This window comes from Haplochromis burtoni, unplaced genomic scaffold (assembly GCF_018398535.1).
Source record: "Haplochromis burtoni strain Fernald_Lab_line unplaced genomic scaffold, NCSU_Asbu1 Contig_132, whole genome shotgun sequence".
NCBI classification, from domain to species: domain Eukaryota; kingdom Metazoa; phylum Chordata; class Actinopteri; order Cichliformes; family Cichlidae; genus Haplochromis; species Haplochromis burtoni.
This window is the reverse complement of record NW_024582493.1, coordinates 799,444-820,152: the sequence shown is the minus strand read 5'-3', so window position 1 is coordinate 820,152 and position 20,709 is coordinate 799,444. Positions and strand designations below refer to the sequence as shown.

The 20,709-nt window shown below is 43.1% G+C and overlaps 1 protein-coding gene across 1 annotated transcript in view; it reads right to left on the bottom strand.

Moving 5' to 3' along the window:
- The window catches only part of brip1 (BRCA1 interacting helicase 1), a 39,730-nt gene extending 19,583 nt beyond the window's left edge, over window positions 1-20,147 (bottom strand). Inside the window, exons 1-14 of the mRNA XM_005930852.3 lie at window positions 19,626-20,147; window positions 19,198-19,296; window positions 18,313-18,424; window positions 17,542-17,736; window positions 15,145-15,287; window positions 14,858-14,995; window positions 8,441-8,713; window positions 7,083-7,304; window positions 6,447-6,646; window positions 6,232-6,364; window positions 5,932-6,086; window positions 5,652-5,826; window positions 5,350-5,490; window positions 4,845-5,006 (exon numbers count right to left, since the gene is read on the bottom strand). Coding sequence (XP_005930914.1) covers window positions 4,845-5,006; window positions 5,350-5,490; window positions 5,652-5,826; window positions 5,932-6,086; window positions 6,232-6,364; window positions 6,447-6,646; window positions 7,083-7,304; window positions 8,441-8,713; window positions 14,858-14,995; window positions 15,145-15,287; window positions 17,542-17,736; window positions 18,313-18,424; window positions 19,198-19,290 — 2,142 coding nt within the window. The 5' untranslated portion in view covers window positions 19,291-19,296; window positions 19,626-20,147. The remainder of the gene's footprint in view (window positions 1-4,844; window positions 5,007-5,349; window positions 5,491-5,651; window positions 5,827-5,931; window positions 6,087-6,231; window positions 6,365-6,446; window positions 6,647-7,082; window positions 7,305-8,440; window positions 8,714-14,857; window positions 14,996-15,144; window positions 15,288-17,541; window positions 17,737-18,312; window positions 18,425-19,197; window positions 19,297-19,625) is intronic.
- Between the last annotated feature and the right edge of the window lie 562 nt (window positions 20,148-20,709).

Genomic DNA, 20,709 nt, shown 5'->3' with positions numbered 1-20,709 from the left:
TAGGCATGGTAGGTGCAACGCTCAGCCTCTGCCGTTGACGCAGTAAAGTGGGCCAGATCCTTCTGCCAACTGGGACGGGGTGGTGAAACAACGCGGCGGAAGCAGTGAACTGTAGTCTTTCTCGCACTTTTACACTTCCCCTCTCTTTCTCCCCTTACTATCGCTCCATCTTTCACCTCCTCTGCATCTAGCCTCACTCTATCTCCTTTCCCAGATCCCCTGTGTCAGTGAGCTACGTGGCGACACATCAGAGCTCCTCTAGTGCCTGCTGAATTATGGAAAGGGATAGGAGGCAACGGCATTAATGAAACATGCTGCTAGGAGCCACATTTCGCAGTGGTGAGGGGAGACGTGTTGTTGCGGCTTAAATTATTCACCCTCAAAATATCACAGCAACCATCACGCCAAGACTGGTGGCGAGAAGCCACCTGCCACCTCTGAGATGCCGCTCTTCCCTCGTCGTCTGCTCGGCCACATCGGCGGTGACAACAGACGCTGCAAAAACGCTGCATGCTGCCCAAAGAGGAGGACGTCGTCTGCTACGACATCATCTAATTTTCATAAGAATAAATGTCAACTTAAGTGTTTTGAAGCATTATTCAGTTATCTTTCATTTCATTATAAAATGAGTTATGGTCGTAATCTCCACTTCGATGCGGTGGATCCGCTCAAAACTCAAACCTTTACTTCATCAAATGCCTTCCAAGGTGATTATAAAATAAAATCCAGATAATAAGAAGTATCCACCTGCACCAATCACAGCCTGCCAGGCTATCATCTCGTTCTCTTTATTGAATAAATCTGAAGATTTTTCTCCTCACAACTCCTGAGGTGTCTACCACAGTTTGGCCTAGTTTCATAGACCCATAAGAACTCTATAGGATTAAAATCCAATGAATGCATTGGCAGATTATCATCTTAAAGTTCCAATCAAACAGCATCTTCAGGTCGTGTCATTGGACTACAAAAATGTACAAAAAGCATTTTCTCCATCCAACAGCTTTACATTTGTTCCGAACTCTCGAAAATCTCATTTAAAACCAAAGTGAACAAGAGTTCTGTGAAACATTGTTACAATGTTTGTGTCTCTGAGCCCAGCTTTTCTACTTTGTTCATATTTAAAGATGCGTTTAAATATGAACAAAGACATAAATGTTTAAAAACATATTTTAATTTCAAAATGTTGCTTTCTTTTTAAAAAGGCATCACCACACAGATCACACATTGTATTCAGACAGAAAGGAATAGCTACATTTTTACTGCACTGCTGGAATCACAATATAAGAGACGCTGTTAGAGTTTTCCTAATCATAAAAAGCTGTTGGGGGTTTTACACACACATACTCACAGTGCATAAAGAAAGACGAGGCTGTGCAACATGTTTGCCATCTGGTAAGCAAAAATGTACTTCATGCTTGAGTAAATTAAACGTCTTAACCAAACCAAGCAAAACCAAAGATCTTATATGAAGGAAGGTCAAGGAAGGAATTTCGGGGGCACCAAAATTATTAGTTTATTTTATATGTAGGAAAAACCGTGACAGTGTGGAAGTAAAATGACATAACGCTGTGTGCATATACACATTAGATGTGTTAGAGACTCCCATCTTCGGTTTTGGAGTTAAACTGTTGGTTCAACAAAACAAGCAATTGGAAAATTCCATCTTGAGACTCGGAAAACTGTGACGGTCGTGCTCATTATCCAAAATGCAAAGCAGCACTGCCCTATATTTGTTTTTACATGATCTGCATATGTATACTTTATTTCATTTCATTTATTTCAGTCGCGGTGACACGAACAAATCTTTGCTACAGTAGATTAGGCAACAAAGAGATGACTCGCGCACCATTTAATATGTGCTTTTTAACTCTGAAAATATGAGCCTTCCCGAAAAGAAGCCCCAGCTTAGTCAGACAGCTGTAACACTGAAGTTTCCACTGTAAAAACTCAAATAAAACATCTCGGCTCTAAAACAGCCAGGAGGGATATGCTACACTGACCCACGCTCCCTAAAACAGACAGCAGCAGCCCCACACGTGGAGCTGTGATTGGTGCTGCTGAGGACAGTGGTGTTGCTGGGTGTTTGCTCTGTAGTCCGCTTTGACTTTGATTTGACACAAACTCGGCAGAGCCAAGGCGCCGGCGCTGGGTGCGTCTTCGCGCAGACAGGGAGGCGACATCACCTAATGGCCCTTATCTCAGTCTCCTTTAAAAGCATCTTTTATTCCCCACCATCTTTTCACCTCAGCAAAGCTCTGCTTTTTTCTTTTAATAAACCATCAGTCTCCCACGGAGCATCGGTCTCTTCCCTTGGCGGCTGAGACCAGACGGCAAAGCCTGCTGTGGTTTTAATGGGCATTAACTGGGGGACAGTTGAAGCCTAAGTGTTAAAAAACCCACAGCCTCTAAGGGAAACTGTGATTATGGGCTTACATGTTTCTTTATAAAGCACATATTGCTAATGTCCACTATAATTCCAAGTCATTTTTTTCTAGTAAAACACTTAAAACTGCACCAATGCAACCTGTGTACTGTTGACTCGTATGTGTTTATGTGTGTGAATGTGAGGGCAGCAGCGTCTCGAGGGACACTTCTTTGACACTGCAGGCACACTCGCGTCACTGCTCTCTCCGTCTATCGCAGAAGCAGCTTTGCACGAGGGGTTGATAGGCATCACCTAGACACACTGAACAGGGATGTCTGAAGATGACCTTTCTGTTGACTATGCGCACATAAAACGTGCACATCGCAGGCCAGACGGGACTCAGCGGCACCAACGAGGCCTCCGCGGACTCCAATTAATACCCCAGCCCTTCATATCCCCTCATCTCCTCATCTTTAAGAGCTGACTGCAGATTAAATATTTATGCATCAGCACAGAGAGAGAGAGATAGAAGACTCCTACACGGCCATCAATAATAAAAAAACATCCCACAGCTCATAGTCGCTGCTCGGTTGGCATCAGAGGCTGACAAAAAGGAAGGTAAAATGAGAAAACAACAAGGCTCAGAGTCTTAGCTTTCCCTCACAGTTTGCAAGCTGGTGTCATCGGCTCTTTAAGAGTGCAACTGGATAGCGAGCCAACAAGGACTGCAGAGAAATCAAATCAGCGATCACTGCGTGGGACATGCTGAAATTTAAGTCCAACATGGACCGCGCACACGTGCCAAAGGCAAAAGACAGAAATCCCAAAGGCAAAGCACAGCTGTGAAAGTCCTCTGTTTGACTCATCCCAGCAGAACAAGACATCAGTGACGGCTGGCTTTCACGACAGTATGCCTTTCCATTTCAAACAGGAAGTGAGTGGAGAAGATAACAGCACGAGTGGTGGCCCACAGATGAGTGGGACACTGGCTGAATAAGTAAGATTTAGGTTACAAAAGATAAAGCTGATGATGTATTCATCAAAATGATTGCGTGCGATTTGAGGCCAGCAAAAAGTTAACATAACGCGGTTTCTTTTTCTCTTTGCAGGTTGCACGCTAAAAAGCACAACATGCATCGTATCATTGCTCCAAATGTGTCTGATGTGACTGACAGTCAAGGATTTAAACCTTTTCCTGCTGTGTGGATGAGCCTGCATGCTGACTCTGTGCTCACACAGAGACAAGCATACAAGGATATCCGGTCTCAGTGACAAACAACATACAGAACCAAGAACAGAAAATATCTCTTTGGCTTTAACCTTTAACACACAGGGATTGTGCACATGTTGTGCTGCATATTCACTTCTGACCTTTTAGCCATATTTAACATGAACATGTACCACTGGAACGCTACACTGAAAATAAGAAAAAAGCTCCACCTTGAGTGGTTCAGAGTGCCAAAAGATCAAATTGTTGGATGGTTGGACTTTATTCGAAAATAAATATTTCAGGTTACTTAAAAACATTTAGAGTGACTTTTATAGGGTTTCCTGCAGTTACATGTAACACTTTGGTAGTGGACAAGCACACACGATGTCGTACGAAATCCACTCGGCTCTCTGTAAGCTAATGTGACAACTGAGCTACGGTGGACATGAATGATTCACAGCCAAAAATGAATGACAAACGTAGGGGGGACAAAGCCTCTATGAGCGCGCTCTCAGAAGCAGCATCATTAACTGAAAGAGAACACACTTCTGTGAGGATGACGCCATTTTTCCTTACAAGCTCCTCCATTGATCAGTGGAGATCTGTTGTAACATGCGATACGGCAGCATCTTCAGAGTGGGAGTGGAAGGAATGCCGTCCCCTAAAGAGGTAACCTTTGTCTGTCACATGTTCTTATACATGCCAAAGCATTGCATGTTACCTAAATCTGTGGTCTCTAGCGCCTCCCAGTGTTAAGCTACAACACTACGACTCATTTTCAGTGTAAATTTAACATCATGCAGAGGATGCCTCCACACAAAACAGATCGTTTGCTTGTAATTGAAAGTAAGACCCTCTGGAACGAATTAATTTCGTAAGTCGTTGCTCCACTGTACTCTAGGAACCACGAGTAAACCTGCAGCGTGAGAGCAGAGTGCTCTGTTGGGGTGATACGGTTTTAAGATGTCTTTAAGCTGGAGCCTGATTATTCAAGACTGTGTATGTGCAGAGAAAGACTTTCTGGATTTAACATGGAGCCAGTGAAGAGAGTAAAAGGAATTACTAGTAACTAATAAAACTACTAACCAGATAATCGACCCCTGTGGGAGTTTACAATTATTTTAATTATTAAAATATTAAGTTCATAAACTATTTTATGAAAAAAAATTGTGAAGGCATTGTAAAGAAGCGTTGCAAATGTACAAACGCTAAAAGGTGATATTTACTAACTGTATGTTTGGGAGGAGAAGGTTTAAACGGCACATTTACCTTGTAGGAAGGCAAAAAGCAGAGCACACCCTTGGCCATGACCTGGCAGACGTGGAGCAGCAGGCCACCCACTTCATCCTGGAAGGCATACGTCTCTGCGTTCTGAAAGGTGGCACAGAGCTTCCTGCCTTGAGGTCCTGTGCCAACAGTGCCCACCCAAACCTGCAGAGATCAGACATATTTCTTATCAGAGACACAAACGTGGCGCACTGTTCCACTCTCATGTGTGCTGCTTGATTAGTCTGCTAAGTTATCAATGGTCAGCTTGTCAGCATTCCCTGTAATCGTATTAAGAAGATCCACAATAAATCAACTGTGCTCCAATTTGTTAGGTTACGCTGACATCTGCTGGACAAAAGTGGAACAGCGGAAGTGGAGAAAAGACATGTAAAGTCTTGTTTAGTCGTAGCATGCTATCATTAAATTAGAGCTGAGGTCAGAAAGCCTTGTGGAGCCTCACACTACATATTTTTTCATAATGAGGTTTATGGGTAAACCCACTCACCTGAGACTTATTGATCACATGGTTGGCCTCCAGCTGGATGGAGAATTTCACACCAAGTTCAGAGGAAAAGGAGTCCATGGGTGACAGGGTTCCAGAGGTCAACACAATGCTGTGCACAGACCCACTCAGGTCAGAAAAAGCCTTGGAGGTTCAAACACAGAGAGAGATCATGTATGCACGGCCAAAACACCTGATGTGATGGACAAACTGCTAATCCTTCTTTCATTAAAGTTACGACTTTTTCCTGTGTGTAGCCTCAGTAATCAGTTATCAATCTAAGTCAGCCAAGTCGACCGTCTCACCACAGCAGGGTTAAGGCACCAGAAGCTCAGCGTCAGGACTTCAGCCTTGACCCGGACAGTCTGGCGTCTATTACGTGGCCGAACTATAAAGCCCTGGGCGTCGGGGACATCGGGGGGAGCCTGGTTTGTCCAAGCATAGCTCTTCTGCAGAGCAACACGATAGTCGTCAGCAAATCTACAAACACACACAGAACAAGCGATTAAACCTTTAAACCAGAACAAGAAGGATTCATCTATGGCAGCGACATCACTTAGCTCACATCCAGAGCGTGTGTCTGACCTGCAGCTGTCTCTGAAGAGGAAGTCGAGCACCATGAAGAGGTTTTTGAGCACAGTTGCAGTAGGTGGGCTGATGGTTGGAATCTGCACCACGTCTTCTCTCCCATTAACGACTCCAACACGCTCCTCCTTCTCCAAGACTGCTGCCAGGTTTTGCTGTCACACAGAAAACGCAAGAACGGAACAGTGTTGTCCACACGACAGCCTGGCAATGTTAGCTTCACCATGATTACAGGATGTTCTATGTTAGAATGAATGAACCGTTTGGTGCTGCCCATTCTGGTCGATATGCTGTGCGTACCTTCAGAATGTTGAAGGTGTCTGCAGTGATGCCCAAAGTGTGAAAGATGCCCACTATATCCTTCCCACTCCAGACTTTACTGGCAGTCTCATAGCCGCGCTCAGACATCAGGGTTTGGCTCTCCTGGATCCAGCTGGAGTGACAATCAAAAGACATCCTGAGTGCGCGTGCTCGCTCGCATTAGGATGCGCAGAGAGACAAATGCAGTCACTGACTTGATCAGACTGTAGCAGAAGCCCCTGAGCAGCTCGTGTTTGGAACGTCGGATGTTGTTGTTGACCATGCTGTCCAGCTCGTCTCTGGACATCAGCAGACTCTTGTAGTCCAGTGTGTAGCTGGCGCTCTCCCTCGCACAGTCCTCAATGTTGTGGGCCTCATCCAGTACCAATATCTGGCCTTCCAGGTCAATCTCCATCTGGTGGAGATGGAAAGTAAGACAGAATCAGTGGCCTGCGATCTGGTTTGTTGGTGAGAGAAATTTACTCAAATTTATTTGAACAGTTTGAAATGTACACATTCAAAGTGGTTCACAGGCAAATATCAGGGAAAACGGAACATGCCGATCAGATATAGTAACAGTAGAAACTACAACAATGGTGTCATAGCTCTTTAATGTGGATTCATTAACATGCTGTAAAATTAAGTTGACTTTTGCCTCGTTTCCATGGTTTTACATACGGAGTTTGCAACGCCACCACAGCCTGTAAAGCTTTTAAATGAAGGGGACAGGTTTCACCATCTTACGTCTACAAATCTGAGTTTGGACGTGGTCATACTGATGAAGTTACTTGAACAAATATTTTTGCTGACAGTCCAAAGCTGCTCCTCCCGCTCTTCCAAACTCTACTCACGCTTTCTCTGATCATTGGGTCCAGCAGGTAGTTATACGGACAGAAGATGATCCAGGCGCTCTGCATGAGCTCACGGGCAGCAAAGTAGGAGCACGAGCGAAGCCGTTTGCCCAGAGTCACCAGCTCCTCAATGTCCCAGGCTGCCTGCAACCCATGGACATGTTGTAGAGTGTTCTGGTCCCGCATCCTCTGCACACCGTGGTAGTAGCGGCAGGACCTTCCCTGCAACGCACGCACAGTGTTACAACAAGGTGTAACATCTCCCATATGTTACCAATTCAAAGGTTCATTTATAAAACTGGGACTGTAAGATTTCTTAAAACATTGAAAAAACTGTCTTGATTTTTCTGAAACTCAAAGTTTGAAGCTTCTCTATTGAAATTCATCGTACGAGCCACAGCCCCTGACAACGTACTGGGATCACTGGCTTTCTTGTTTCCAACATGTGACACAAAACTGTAAAAACTAGTAAAAAATAAATAAAAATCTGATTTGAACTTGATTCTAATGCTTTGACTTTTTCACAGCTACTCCACATGGTTACAATATCTAACATTTGTTGCATTTCTGTGTTGCTGTTCAGTCTCAAGTTTCCACTCTGTCCAGAGGTGACATACAGAACTTCAGAGGCTGCCTCTGATCAGGTGTTGCAGCAGCTTAAATGTCCTCACTCATACAGTGAATGTAAGCGGCGTGTAAAGAAGCGCCATCTCATGTACCAGCCCTCAGTTACTCTGTCAGTGAAGCTTTCGACGTCCCACCCTGTCCTTGGTGAATTTGCAAAGGTAACCTCTGACACAATAATAAAATAATCTCTGGATGAAACGGCGCGGTGCTACGCTCGACACTCTGCTGACACCGAGGCCTGTCTGCTGAAGGCGAGTTGGAGGATTAATGACCTCTCGAGCAGTCGGAGGGCGTTATGACTAACGATGGCATTAGCTGAACCATGAATCTCTGAGCGTGTGCAACATGGTAACCAGAGCCGACCCTGAGGTGATGAAGACACATTGTATGATTGACACACAGTAAGGGGTTAAGGCTGGGACAGTCATTTCATATGGGAAGCAAACACCTGCAACGACACTGTGATTGACTCCTTACAGTCAATCACAGTTTAGGAGACTACAAGCGTCTCATGCCTCTAAAAAGCATTTTCCTCAGTGGCTCTGACAGAGTGTTAAAGTGTGTTCTTGCTGCTCCTCTGGGTCGATACTGATGGCAATTACAAACAGGCATGGGCAGTGAGCTGCTAGCTTGTTGGAGCAACGAGTGAATCTGCCTAACACATGTTGCAGGACAGATTCACTGCGAGAGTCTGCGTGTGTGTTTGTGTGTGTGTCAGTGTTCATCCTCACATCCTTGGCCTCCAGCAGATCCTTGCAGCGTTCATTGCGGTTTGCGTGAGGCACCACGTCTGGGTTGACACAGGTGTGGTCTCTGCTGGATAAGATGGTCATAGGCACGCCGCAGTAAAGGGTGCGCTTCAGCTCATGGGTGATCTGAGTTATCTGTTTATGTGTGCGAGTGCCAAAGAAGATCTTTGGAATCTTTCTTCTGCCATCTTTCTCTTTGTCCTTCACGCCATCCTCGGTTGAAGCGCACGGGCACTGCGAGCAGGGTTCAGGAGCCTAGTGGGAGAAAATCATATAAATACTAATACTTGGCACTTTTGTTTAACAGCATGAACCAGATGTTGCTTCAGGAACTGAAAAACATGCCAATGCCAACTGTTGCTTTATGATAAATATCACCGGTCCACAGCAGAAATCAAAGGCCACTAGTATCGCAGTCTTAAATCTCATTTTCTTGCCTTAATTCTGGATTTTCTGGAATAAATAAGACACATTTTCTTCTCCATCACTGCTTGCTTTGGCCTAATATTATGTATGTGAACATTTTCAATGAATTATGAGGAATATCACAACCACCTCGACACCGTTTTGCTCCTTTGATAAACACACAGGCAAGCATAAAGAATTTGCATCCATACACAAGGTGTCCCGTCACTTTTCACCAGGTGACCTTTTCTCTCTCTGAAAGATGATAGGTCACCATTGTGGTGGCTGAAAAAAATCTAATTGGCTGTCCGGCGGCGCGGTGGATCCTTTTTTCCTCCGGGTCACAGGTGAAGTGCAGCCGGCATGGCTTATGAAACTGATCCTCTTTATGTGTTCGGCCGGTTTTTGTTCTGTTTTAAGTCATCTGATCTTTGATCACTCGCACATATAATGTAAAATCATTGGCTTCTCCAGCCAGGAGAGTACAAATCATTATCAGTGTTATCAGCCATTAATATTAATCTAGTCTCTCGGAGAATAAAGTTAAATGTAGCCCAGCGAACTGATGAAAAGCTGATTTACAAAAACATTTATATATTCACTTAAATTCATTTATTTCTACCAGACTTTTTTCTTTAATAACATTTTGTAGTAGAAACATTTTCTGTGCTACATTTATTTTGAAACACCCCAGCTGAACACACAGGTTATGGAGATTATTAACATTATATTTTATTTATGTAGCAAAAGTTCAAAAGAAGCAGCATCTCTTGTTATAATTATGGGAGAGTCATTAGGTATTCATGTGTCATCTTCACGGCTCTCCACCATCATCCACCCTGAAACCATCAAACACATCTTTGTTCACTTCAGCAACATCAGAGGTGTTTCTGCTGGTCTTTAAAGAGTCTTATAGAGGATATGCAAAGTCTAAATTATATAAATTCATTAGTGCTAAAATGCTGAATGGTCTCATGCTCTGATCACCTGATCTGATTTGCAGCAGACGTCACAGTTGCTTAATATATATAAAATGCTACGATCTAGAAATCTAGCTCATTTCCATCTCCGTGGTTATTTCCTGGGCCCTACTAGAGTAGCTTTGCATTTTTCCAGCATCATAATAAACCCTATTTATCTTATACTAAGCCTGGGTGCTCCTTCCATTCACCCTTAGTCTTTTAAACTTGTCTTCTTTTTTGCTGTAGTTCACAAACAAGGTTAGAACAGCAGCATGCAGGGCAGTCTGAAGCCACTATTCTAATAATACACATAGTACATGAGAAAAAACAAAGAGAAGCAGAGCCTGCAGTCCAGAGGAAGAGTATTTTATCCCTTCAATTCAGAATTAACAGAGAGCTCCGTGTTCACTGATTTCACACTGTGTTAATGAAGAAAGCTGTTTAAGGGCAGCAGAGATCTTTACTGACATGACAGCCTTTAAATTGTTAACCAGCTAACAGTATAAGACCAAAAGGTCATCGCTGATACAGACACCTTATCCACTACGTGATATCATACTTTCCGTTAGCACAAAATAAATGAGGGCTAACGTGTTTAAGTCAGAGTTCTGTGCAAATGATATGAAGGATCCACGTAAGAATGACTGGTATGTGATGTCATGCGTTGCAGCTTATCACGAGGATGAGGAGGTAGCACTTCTGACGACAGACGAGCGGCTCCAGTTACCCGGCGGCTCAGATTTTCCTAACGTGTTTGCCCATCAAATATTACAATGTGTGTTGGAGTGCAGGCCAAAGAAAGCCCTGAGAGAGCCGCCTCTCAGAGTTAAGAGGGATAACGAGCCCTGAGCCCATGTGAAAAATAAACAGAGGAGCTGCGGGGCCCCAACACCAGTTCGAGTTACCTTTCTCTGCTGAAACAGTTACGCTCCACAGTCTGGGCCCCGGGCCCGATCACCTTACCTGCTGCTGCCACGTTAAATAGAGCCATCCAAATATCCTGCCCCAAGATGGCCAATAATTACTTATTCATTGGCAGGTGGGGGGAGGAGGGGTGGGCTGGAGCAGTGCAGAAGGGCTGGCTGATGAATAGAGGCCCTTGTGAAAAGCTGCAGCAGGAAACAGCTGACACAAGAGTATCCTTTTACGCGGCTGCCTCCTGAGATGCCAGGACAACAAGGCTTCGAGCCTGGCCCCACAGCCCAGAGCAGACACCCCCTAGAAAGGAATGCAGATAACTGGCAAAAAGGCCAAGAGGGGCACAACCCTGCTCAGCAACAACAGCATAGTCCTGAACATGGTTCTCTTCTGAACCTGGAGCAGCTCCGTTGGTGTTACTCTGAGTGTGCAGCTACCTGCGGGAATACCCTCATGCTCATCAATGCACGTACTAACATTGCATTTACAGGTACACTGCATGGCACAGAGGTACTTTCAGCTGCTTTGCTACACTAAGCCTGCAGGGCACACCTACTCTGCCAGGTGTAAGCGCACGCAGCAGCGAGAGCTCTGGAACTGACAGAACAGAGGTCAGCAGAGTTACCGAACACCTCCGAATATTCACAGGTAGGCTACTGTTGCTCTGCTCCCTGCCAACACCTGAGAGATGGAAATCTCACACTCCGGGGGGCCAGTCGGAGGGCACACAGGGGCTGCAGGCAGTTGATCACTGAGGTATCACTGGCGCCTCTCGCTGGACGCCAATTTGCTCCTCATTCCACAGCTTTCGAGAGGCCTGGAATTCATTCCAGTAAGGGTGGTCTTCAATAGCAAATAACTCTGAAGACATGACACCCAACACCCCGCCTCCCGATATGGCCACACCGTGCAGGTAGGGGCCCTGGCAAATACCTGCCCTCCAAAGCACCTGTTTATCCCTCGGGCGCAGTAACCAGCGGGTGAACCCCATTCAATATTTATCCCCGTGGCTTTCACAGATCAGCAGCCCAGGCGAGGCAAACCCTCTTAATTAAAACTGGAGCTTGCTTCAAAGGGCCCCATTCAGGCCGTCAGTCAGCGCTCACAGGACAAAAGAGCCCGGGTCACGTAGCCGCAGGGAAACCAGAGAAGGACGCACTTCTTCGTCTTCACTTTCCCTCCTCCTCTTTTTCCACCTCCCACCATCTGATCCCAGCCACACACCTGCAGCAGGTTACGATGAAGTTGTGAGAGTGTAACCACCTCTGCAAGCTGTGCTGCAGCATCCTAAAGCCAAGCACGCCTCAATCATTAGGAGCAACTTGGTAGTCTGTCCAGAGAGAACCTCCAGATATCCACTATTGATCACTTTTGTTTTTGCCCGTCCCGTTCACAATTATTGTCTGAAGGCCAAGAAAAATGCCCAACAGATTTGTTTTCCCAAGTGGATCATTATGGCTTTGCCAGACTGGTCCACCTGATTCATCTTTATTATTTATTTATTTTTTACTTTGAAGTTATTACAATCTGAACAGTTATGACCGAGGGATGGGAAAGACGTAGACAAGAGAAGGTCAAGAAGAGGAGAGGGAAAGAAAAACAGAGGGGAAGAGGGACAGAGAGAAAAGACGGGAAAAATCCACTGCTGGAAAAAAGAAGAAGAAAACAAACAAAAAAGAGAAGAACACGGTAGGAGAACCGCAGCAATGAGCAAGATGAGCATAAGTATAGAGGCAGCAGCCAGGCAATATAGTGTGTCTGTGAACAGCTGTGTGCGTGAGCGCGCTTGTGCTCCAAAGCTTTCTACATGTAACGATCTAACAGTAGGTGTGGGGAGCCACAGCCCTGCCAGCGGACATGAAGCAGGCATGGAGGAGATCTACTGATCACTAACGGTGCCGTGAGACCTTTGAGAACATGCTGTGACTGGTTCTGCTTCACACAGGACAGCGAGTAAAACTTCTCATTTGCAGGAGACGTCAGAACTGCTGACTCATAAGAAATGCTCTGCATGGAGAAACTTGTTTTATCTTATTCTTCAAAAAATTCAACACATTTCGAATATTCTCAGTAGAAGCAGTCAGCTTATTAATCAAAGTAAATTAATCAGCTACTATTTTAATAATCGTCTCAAAACTGTTTGTTTTTTTTGCATCTTTTGCAACACAGTAGCTTGTTACATTTTTTACTAATATGACTTCACATACAGTAAAACTCTCCAAAATATATACCAACAAATATGACACAGGAGTGATGGTGTTGCTAGCTGTTCAACTTCTGTTTGAACAGGTTGTTTCCCTTTCCAGCAGTTTGAACTGAACGTTGGCCGTCTGACGTGACAGCACTGATTTCCCTCATATTGTAAAACTGCAGACTTTTACAGACTCAACAACATGAAGGTAAACCAACAACGACGGCCTGTAATATTAATTATTCAGTCTGTTTATCCTTAATAGACCAAAGAAATAATACTACATGATGCTAAATACTACTGTTTCCTAGAGTGGTGTCACCATAACAATCACTAGGATCACGTCAACAACCCACCTATGATAACGCTGTAAATTCTAATTTTGTGAAGTCATTCGATTCAGACTCGGCGCCACGCACTTTCATTTTCATGTTAACAGAAAAGATAAATACAACCAGATTTCTGATGAATTTGACTTGTGACTTTTTGCCATTACTTTGTTGTTTTGTAATGTTTCAGTAGTATTGTATAGATATTACAAGTGTTTGGCCCATTTTAGTCTCTGTTATAAGACCCTGGTTTATAAAACATAAAAGGATCAGCGTAGTCTTGTATGCGCATGGATTCCTTACTCAGCTTTTCTGATAACTGCATTGCTGCAACACTGTTCAGACAAGTTCAACAGGTTATTTGTGATACTATCTATATATTACATTCCATAATACTGACAGATTTTCTTTCATTAATTAATTATGTTAGAGTCATTTTGTAGGGCTGACTGCTGATTACTAACTTTGTGTCTTTGAAAACAGGATGGTCCCATGTTTATCCACATTAGACATTTATTATGTTCAAATTCCTTTTTTTTGTGACACAAAAAGTTGATGGCACTCATATCCTTCCTCATGATTTCAATTCTTTTAAAGTCATTTGAAATAAAAACACATTTTATGGTGAAAGACATGAAAACAGCAGTGAAAAGACAGCGCACACGCTGTTACATTTTCAGTTAGGCCGAAACAAGTTCGAGCCTCTGACCACAGTCCCTATCAATCTGGTGGTGTATACCGCCACCCAGTGGTGATGCTGATTATCTGAAAACCTCTAATATGATCGAAGCGAGAAAATCCACCATAAGAGGGTCAGCCCGTGGCACCGTGTAGCAAACCTTTAAAGCACAACTAACACCAGTGTAACGATGTCTCAGTGAGCCAGCACACAGGCTGGATCTGTCTCACACACAGCATTTTCACAAAGCCTCTGCAACAGAACATCTCAACTATCAGGCTCTGGTACGGTTGTCACGATACGGGAATTTCAAACAGAAGAAAACCACGGGGAAGATCGTGACCCCATCCTGGAACAACAAAACCTGAAGAAGTCATATCCTGACTTGTTAACCTGTTAATTTTAAACAGATTTTCTAAACTCAAACAACTAATATTGGATTTAACAAAATAGGTATTTGAGATCAAGCTTGGTTTTTTTTTTTATTGATTTACAAATTGTTTAAATCATTTCATTACACATGGTGAAGTTAATTAGTGTGCCCCAGGGTGGCTGTGGCTACAATGTAGCTGCCATCACCAGTGTGTGAATGTGTGGATGACTGGATGTGTAAAGCGCTTTGGGGTCCTTAGGGACGAGTAAAGCGCTATACAAATACAGGCCATTTACCAATTACTGTTTAAGTTACTGTAGAATTCAAAAGAAGAGCATTCATGACATTTGGATGAAGACCGGTATTATAAATAAAGAAGCTATAATAAGCAGAGCGCTCACTGACAGATTAATATTTTAATGTGATTGAAATGGGAGCTGATCTCTGAAATTCCTCCTAAAGTGGTGTTCAGTGTTATGAACTTTAACTACTTCAGCTATTAGTGAGGAGAGGACCTGTGTGCCTGTCTGGATCGTACTCACGCAGGAAGTAGAGGAACAACCGGGAGCTTGGTGTTTCGTCTCGGCATTACAACTCTGAGGTCCCGCTGGCTGGTTTTCCAGCTCCGGCTCATCATCTGTGAACACTACTCCCTTCTCCAGTCGCTGCCTTTTACGGCTCTGAGAAGCAAACACAGAAAACTTTACTGATCTGTGCATTTCTTATTCTAATGAAACCAGCACAGAAGCTGCTAATGCTGCATACGATCACTGTTTAAATGTAACGCAGAGTAAATCTGGTGTTAGTGAACAACAGGCACGGTGCCTACTGTGTTCTCTGCAGTGCGGATGCGTTTCCTGTCTTGCTGGAAGTCATCATCTTTCACACAGTTGGAGCTGAGAGATGCCTGGAACTTCTCTGACAGTCGAGAGGCTAGAGACTGTTTTCTTCCTTCTTCTTCTGGGAGAAGCACTAAAACACAGAATCAACACATGCAAATGGATGTTTTATATACAGTTAGTAAGATAATCTTCTACACTGGTTTAATGAAATGCTTTAAGTGTCACAAGCCTCTGTGATGAGTCTGTTATTATTATTATTATTGAGCTACAACCCGAAAAGGCCCCACAAGCTCATCTTTGATGATACCAGCCCAAACCAGTACTCCACCTCCACCTTGCTGGCGTCTGAGTGGGACTGGAGCTCTCTGCCCTTTACCAACCCAGCCACGGGCCCATCCATCTGGCCCATCAAGACTCACTCTCATTTCATCAGTCCATAAAACCTTAGAAAAACCAGTCTTGAGATATTTCTTGGCCCAGTCTTGACGTTTCAGCTTGTGTGTCTTGTTCAGTGGTGGTCGTCTTTCAGCCTTTCTTACCTTGGCCATGTCTCTGAGTATTGCACACCTTGTGCTTTTGGGCACTCCAGTGATGTTGCAGCTCTGAAATATGGCCAAACTGGTGGCAAGTGGCATCTTGGCAGCTGCACGCTTGACTTTTCTCAGTTCATGGGCAGTTATTTTGCGCCTTGGTTTTTCCACACGCTTCTTGCGACCCTGTTGACTATTTTGAATGAAACGCTTGATTGTTCGATGATCACGCTTCAGAAGCTTTGCAATTTTGAGACTGCTGCATCCCTCTGCAAGATATCTCACTATTTTTGACTTTTCTGAGCCTGTCAAGTCCTTCTTTTGACCCATTTTGCCAAAGGAAAGGACGTTGCCTAATAATTATGCACACCTGATATAGGGTGTTGATGTCATTAGACCACACCCCTTCTCATTACAGAGATGCACATCACCTAATATGCTTAATTGGTAGTAGGCTTTCGAGCCTATACAGCTTGGAGTAAGACAACATGCATGAAGAGGATGATGTGGACAAAATACTCATTTGCCTAATAATTCTGCACTCCCTGTATAAAAACTAAAGTTAAGAGATTTTTAAATATACATTTATTTTGCCTGAAACATCAGAATCTCAGGTTAAACCTCACAAACTTTCGACAGACACCAAACAGCTAAAATGAGAGCAGGCACACGGATTCTGCACAAAGACAAACGCAAAGCGGCTTTCCCGACGGCGTGTCCGACCGTGGACATGCCGTCGGGGCTGAAAGCCGACAGCTCACAGATTCTGATGCGTCGGCGGGACCGCGCTTTGCGTTTATCATCTTTTTTTGCGTTAGATTCTGAGTGGCAGGTTTTGTCTCTCCAACCATCCCCCTGAATTTTCCTGTTTTGCTTCCACCACGGTAAAAATCGCACTTCCTGCAGAGCTCTCTGTCTCTCTGTGTACTTCGAGAACAGTTTCCCCATCTAAAAATCTCTGTTTTCTGCATTATTCGCTTGCTTTTTACGCACCAGTCTACCGTTATGTACAGCGCTGTCGGCCAGTTTTTCTTTTTTTTAATTTAACTGACTTCCAACAAGAAAGTCGTAATAAAATAACTTTGCACTTCTGTGTTTTATCCTCAGTTACTTTGACACAAAGGCATCTGCTGTGATGCTCACACCTCTGATGACGTCTCACAAGTGTCAGCTGTCTTTTTATAGATATAAAAATATGGAAATGTGCTGATAAATGCTCAGAATTATAATATTTCTGACTGTCTGAGGCAAAATTTTCCCGATTCAAATCAAATCAAATCAAATCAAATCGTGGATCGAACCGAATCGATCCTAGAAATCAGTGGCGACACCCAGCCCTAAATGGCAGTAAGTGAAAGGGTGATTTAATTAAGGACATGTTCAAATATCAGTCATCCTTGGAACTGTTGTGATTGATTGGATAGTCTGTGCAAGGAGAGACATACCCACTCTCACTCCTATTTATTTATTTATTTATTTTGCCCACAGAAATAACATTACTAATGCCAGAATTTCAGATTTGCTCGTCTGAATTTCTACTCGAATGCCCCTTAAAGACGGACTTCAAGTCAGAGCAGCCCAACCAGCCCCAATTTAACAATCAAAGATAGTGGCAGTGGACATAAACACTAGTAAAACTGTGAACCGCATCTGTGCCGACACAAATAAGCCATACACAGAGCACTGACCGGGTTCTGCAACAACGTTTTTAAGGACTGTGTAACATAAAACTGCAGGTGATCAACAGCTAACTACGAGTTAATCGAGTGACTAGTGGCTGCAGGTACCATTGTAAAAACAGGAGTACAGGTTCAGGTACTGTATGTTTCACAACTAAAACCCAGGTCTACTTACTGGGTTCTTGTGCTGAAGTCGACGGCTGAGCCGTGTCTTTAGAGGGTGACACAGTGAGGTCCACAACAGCATGTTTGTCTGCTGCTGTTGCCTTGTTCCTGCTGGATTTGCAGTGACACCCACACTTGCAAGACGTGGGGGAGTCGGACTTCTGGCTCTTGTCTGGACCGGTGCTTCCTCCTTCCTGCAGTTTGGCTATAATCCGATAGTGAAACAGAGAACTGTCAGTAACATTGACCCTGAGTGGCTATTAGTTTTTTGGGTATAAGAAAAAATGAAATTATACTTACAAGAAAACAGTAAGAACAAAAGAAATGAGTCAGTGGTTAAACTAAAGTCTTAATTTACCCATTTTGCTCAATATTTTTATCACATGAATCATAATTTAAAATAATCCGTACTGATCTTAATCCATTGTTTGAAATAAGTCATTTTAGCTCCCTCATCATTACCTTTAATCTAATATTGTTTTAATAGGCTGCCAATCATAAACAAGAGGTATAAACACCAAATCGGTGGGGCTTCTATACTCACAGCCAGAGCTATGAGCGGCTCTGGCACCATAAAGAGTTAAGAGCAGAAAAACTTTAAGACCTGGTTTTAGACTCACAGGGAGTCTTCGTCCATACGCTAAACTAAACAGTTTTATGAGTATCCACTGGAGCAGTTTAAATGTGACAGAAAAAGCAGATTTCATTGTATAGATAAAGTGCAAGTATATCATCCAACTTGAATTTTACATGTACATGCACTCAGTCATACCGGGCTTACCAAACTGTGCATGCTGCCAACCCAGGGCTGAACAAAGCAACGCCAAGCTCTTTCCACTTCCAGTTGGAGACTCTAGTAAACAGTACTGCCCTGTGTTCAAACCTCGTACAATCTACAAAACAACAGAGAAGAGCTAAGTTAAAACATACAAAGCTGAAGTGAGAAACAATGAAATGTCCACTACAGCCACGGTTTATGCTCCACATTATAATGTTCAGGGTGATTTTTGTTTTAACCAGTTATCACGTTCCCTGCGAGCTAATGTGAATGTGAGATTAGGATCTTGGAGGACTGTACAGGAGTATGTCTAGGATGGGTGAAAACCTCCCTTCGCCTATCTCAAGGGAAACATGTTATTAAGCTTGCAGGTGTAGCAGTCTGTTTGCTTTGTGCAAAGGGTACATGTGACTGTGCAACCATACTAAACTTTATGAAGAACTTAGGGAGAAGACCCAAACTTACATTTTCAAAATGCAAATACATGCATAAGTCAGACAAAGGAACAGCGAGGTTTGCAGGATCATAGTAGAAACTATGCTATGATTGCATGTTGTGTATTTAGCTTATAATAAAGTGGTTTTCCTGTAAAAATTGTTTTGATATCAAACTTTAAAAAAAAAAATCAAGAAAAAAAACACATTACTAAATAATAATGTATAATGAACGGTACTAGTAGTGAGTCAGATCACAGCAGACTGCATTTTTTTTTTTTGGTAAAATATTTTAATAATGTAGTGAAGCAGTGCATCAGGAGGCGAGCGTCATTTAATCAGCATTAAGTGTGGTTTTGAGTTTTTTCATGACCAGAGACATTGAAAGAAAGACACGTGTAGCCTGGCACAGCCTCTGTCACTGCACAAGCAAGCACAGATGGATGCGACTCACTAAATTCATCATAGCCAGCTGGGACGGGTAAGCCTTGCAAGGGAAGTGGATCTTCACCCCTCCAATGGTGTACTCCACTGGTGATGAAGTCATGCTCGCCTGTCCCGACAAAAGTTCAGAGTAACACGAGTTAGGTGTGTAAGGTACAGTAACATACAACTAACGCACTGCGAAGTAGCCTGCAGTAGTTACACTATTTCTTCTGTCTGAAGGCGTCACCCAGATAGGTAAAGCTGGAGAAAGTGATGCGTTAGCTTGAACGTTTTTGCTCGAATACCAAGCAAGAGCTAATACTACGAGCTGCACCATTACTGTACTACTAGAGTATCCCATGGTTACACTGGTCACGCCTGTCACTAAAGACATACATTTGCATATTTGTAAACAAAACAGCGAAATATACAGCTGTTTACATCTACTTTACTTACTGTGATTCTTCCCGCTCTCACAAATCACGCTAAGGATCCGGACAGGAAGTCGGCTACATTGCACATTAAAACTTCACGCGAAAGCTTTCAAAATAAAACTGGTATTGGAAAAGATCACGAAACATGTTGTACGTTAAATTCCCATTTGCTCTATATTCTTTTGACATGTTAACTTATACAATTCTCAGAAGCTAGGCAACGTTAAAAATACGTGTGCAATAGTGTGTACAATAATGTAAATTCATCCCGCTATTTTACGCTTTTATTATGAATAGTTAGCGCTGACCAGTGACTGCAACTTATGTGGCTACAAAACGCCGGAAATTACGTCAGTAAACATTAGCGCCGTTGACTGGAGAGTCACGTTGTTATTCCCGGAAGTTTAGCGGGCAATTGGAAAAAGTGAAAGGAGGCCGACGGTGCTGCATTTCAGTAGTGATCAATAAATGCATTGATCTGCAATAACTTGTATACCAGAGTGGAGTACATGTAGTTAAATCTATGTATATCTAACTATTATATAATATTCAATAATCAGTGATAGCTTCTTGACATATTTAAGCTTTCGTTACCACATTTCTTTTACCATACTTACCTTATTTATTATTTTTTTAAACATTGCATGCTAACCAGCAGCAGTCACAACTTAATATTTATTGTTGTCATTTTGATTGAATAGAATAAAGTTGGCTAATATTTCACTCGATAATGTTTCCATGTTTTTAAGAGGTTTTTTTCTTACAAAGTAGCATCAGGGCCCCATTAATAAATATAGGTATAAATTAGGGGTGCAACGATACTTGTATCGATATTGAACCGTTCGATACAGTGCTTTCGGTTCGGTACGCATATGTATCGAATCAGAATCAGAATCAGAAAGGGTTTTATTGCCAAATGTTGAGCAGGTTTACAACATTAGGAAATTGCTGCGGTGCTTCAGTGCAAACATACTGTCATAAATTACGCTTAAATAGACATGAAAAATAAATAAATAAAAATAAGAATAAGAATTAAAAGTGCTAAGTAGATAGGTATATACATGAGTGCAGGTGGTGATCAGTGCAAACATGGAATGATGCAGTGA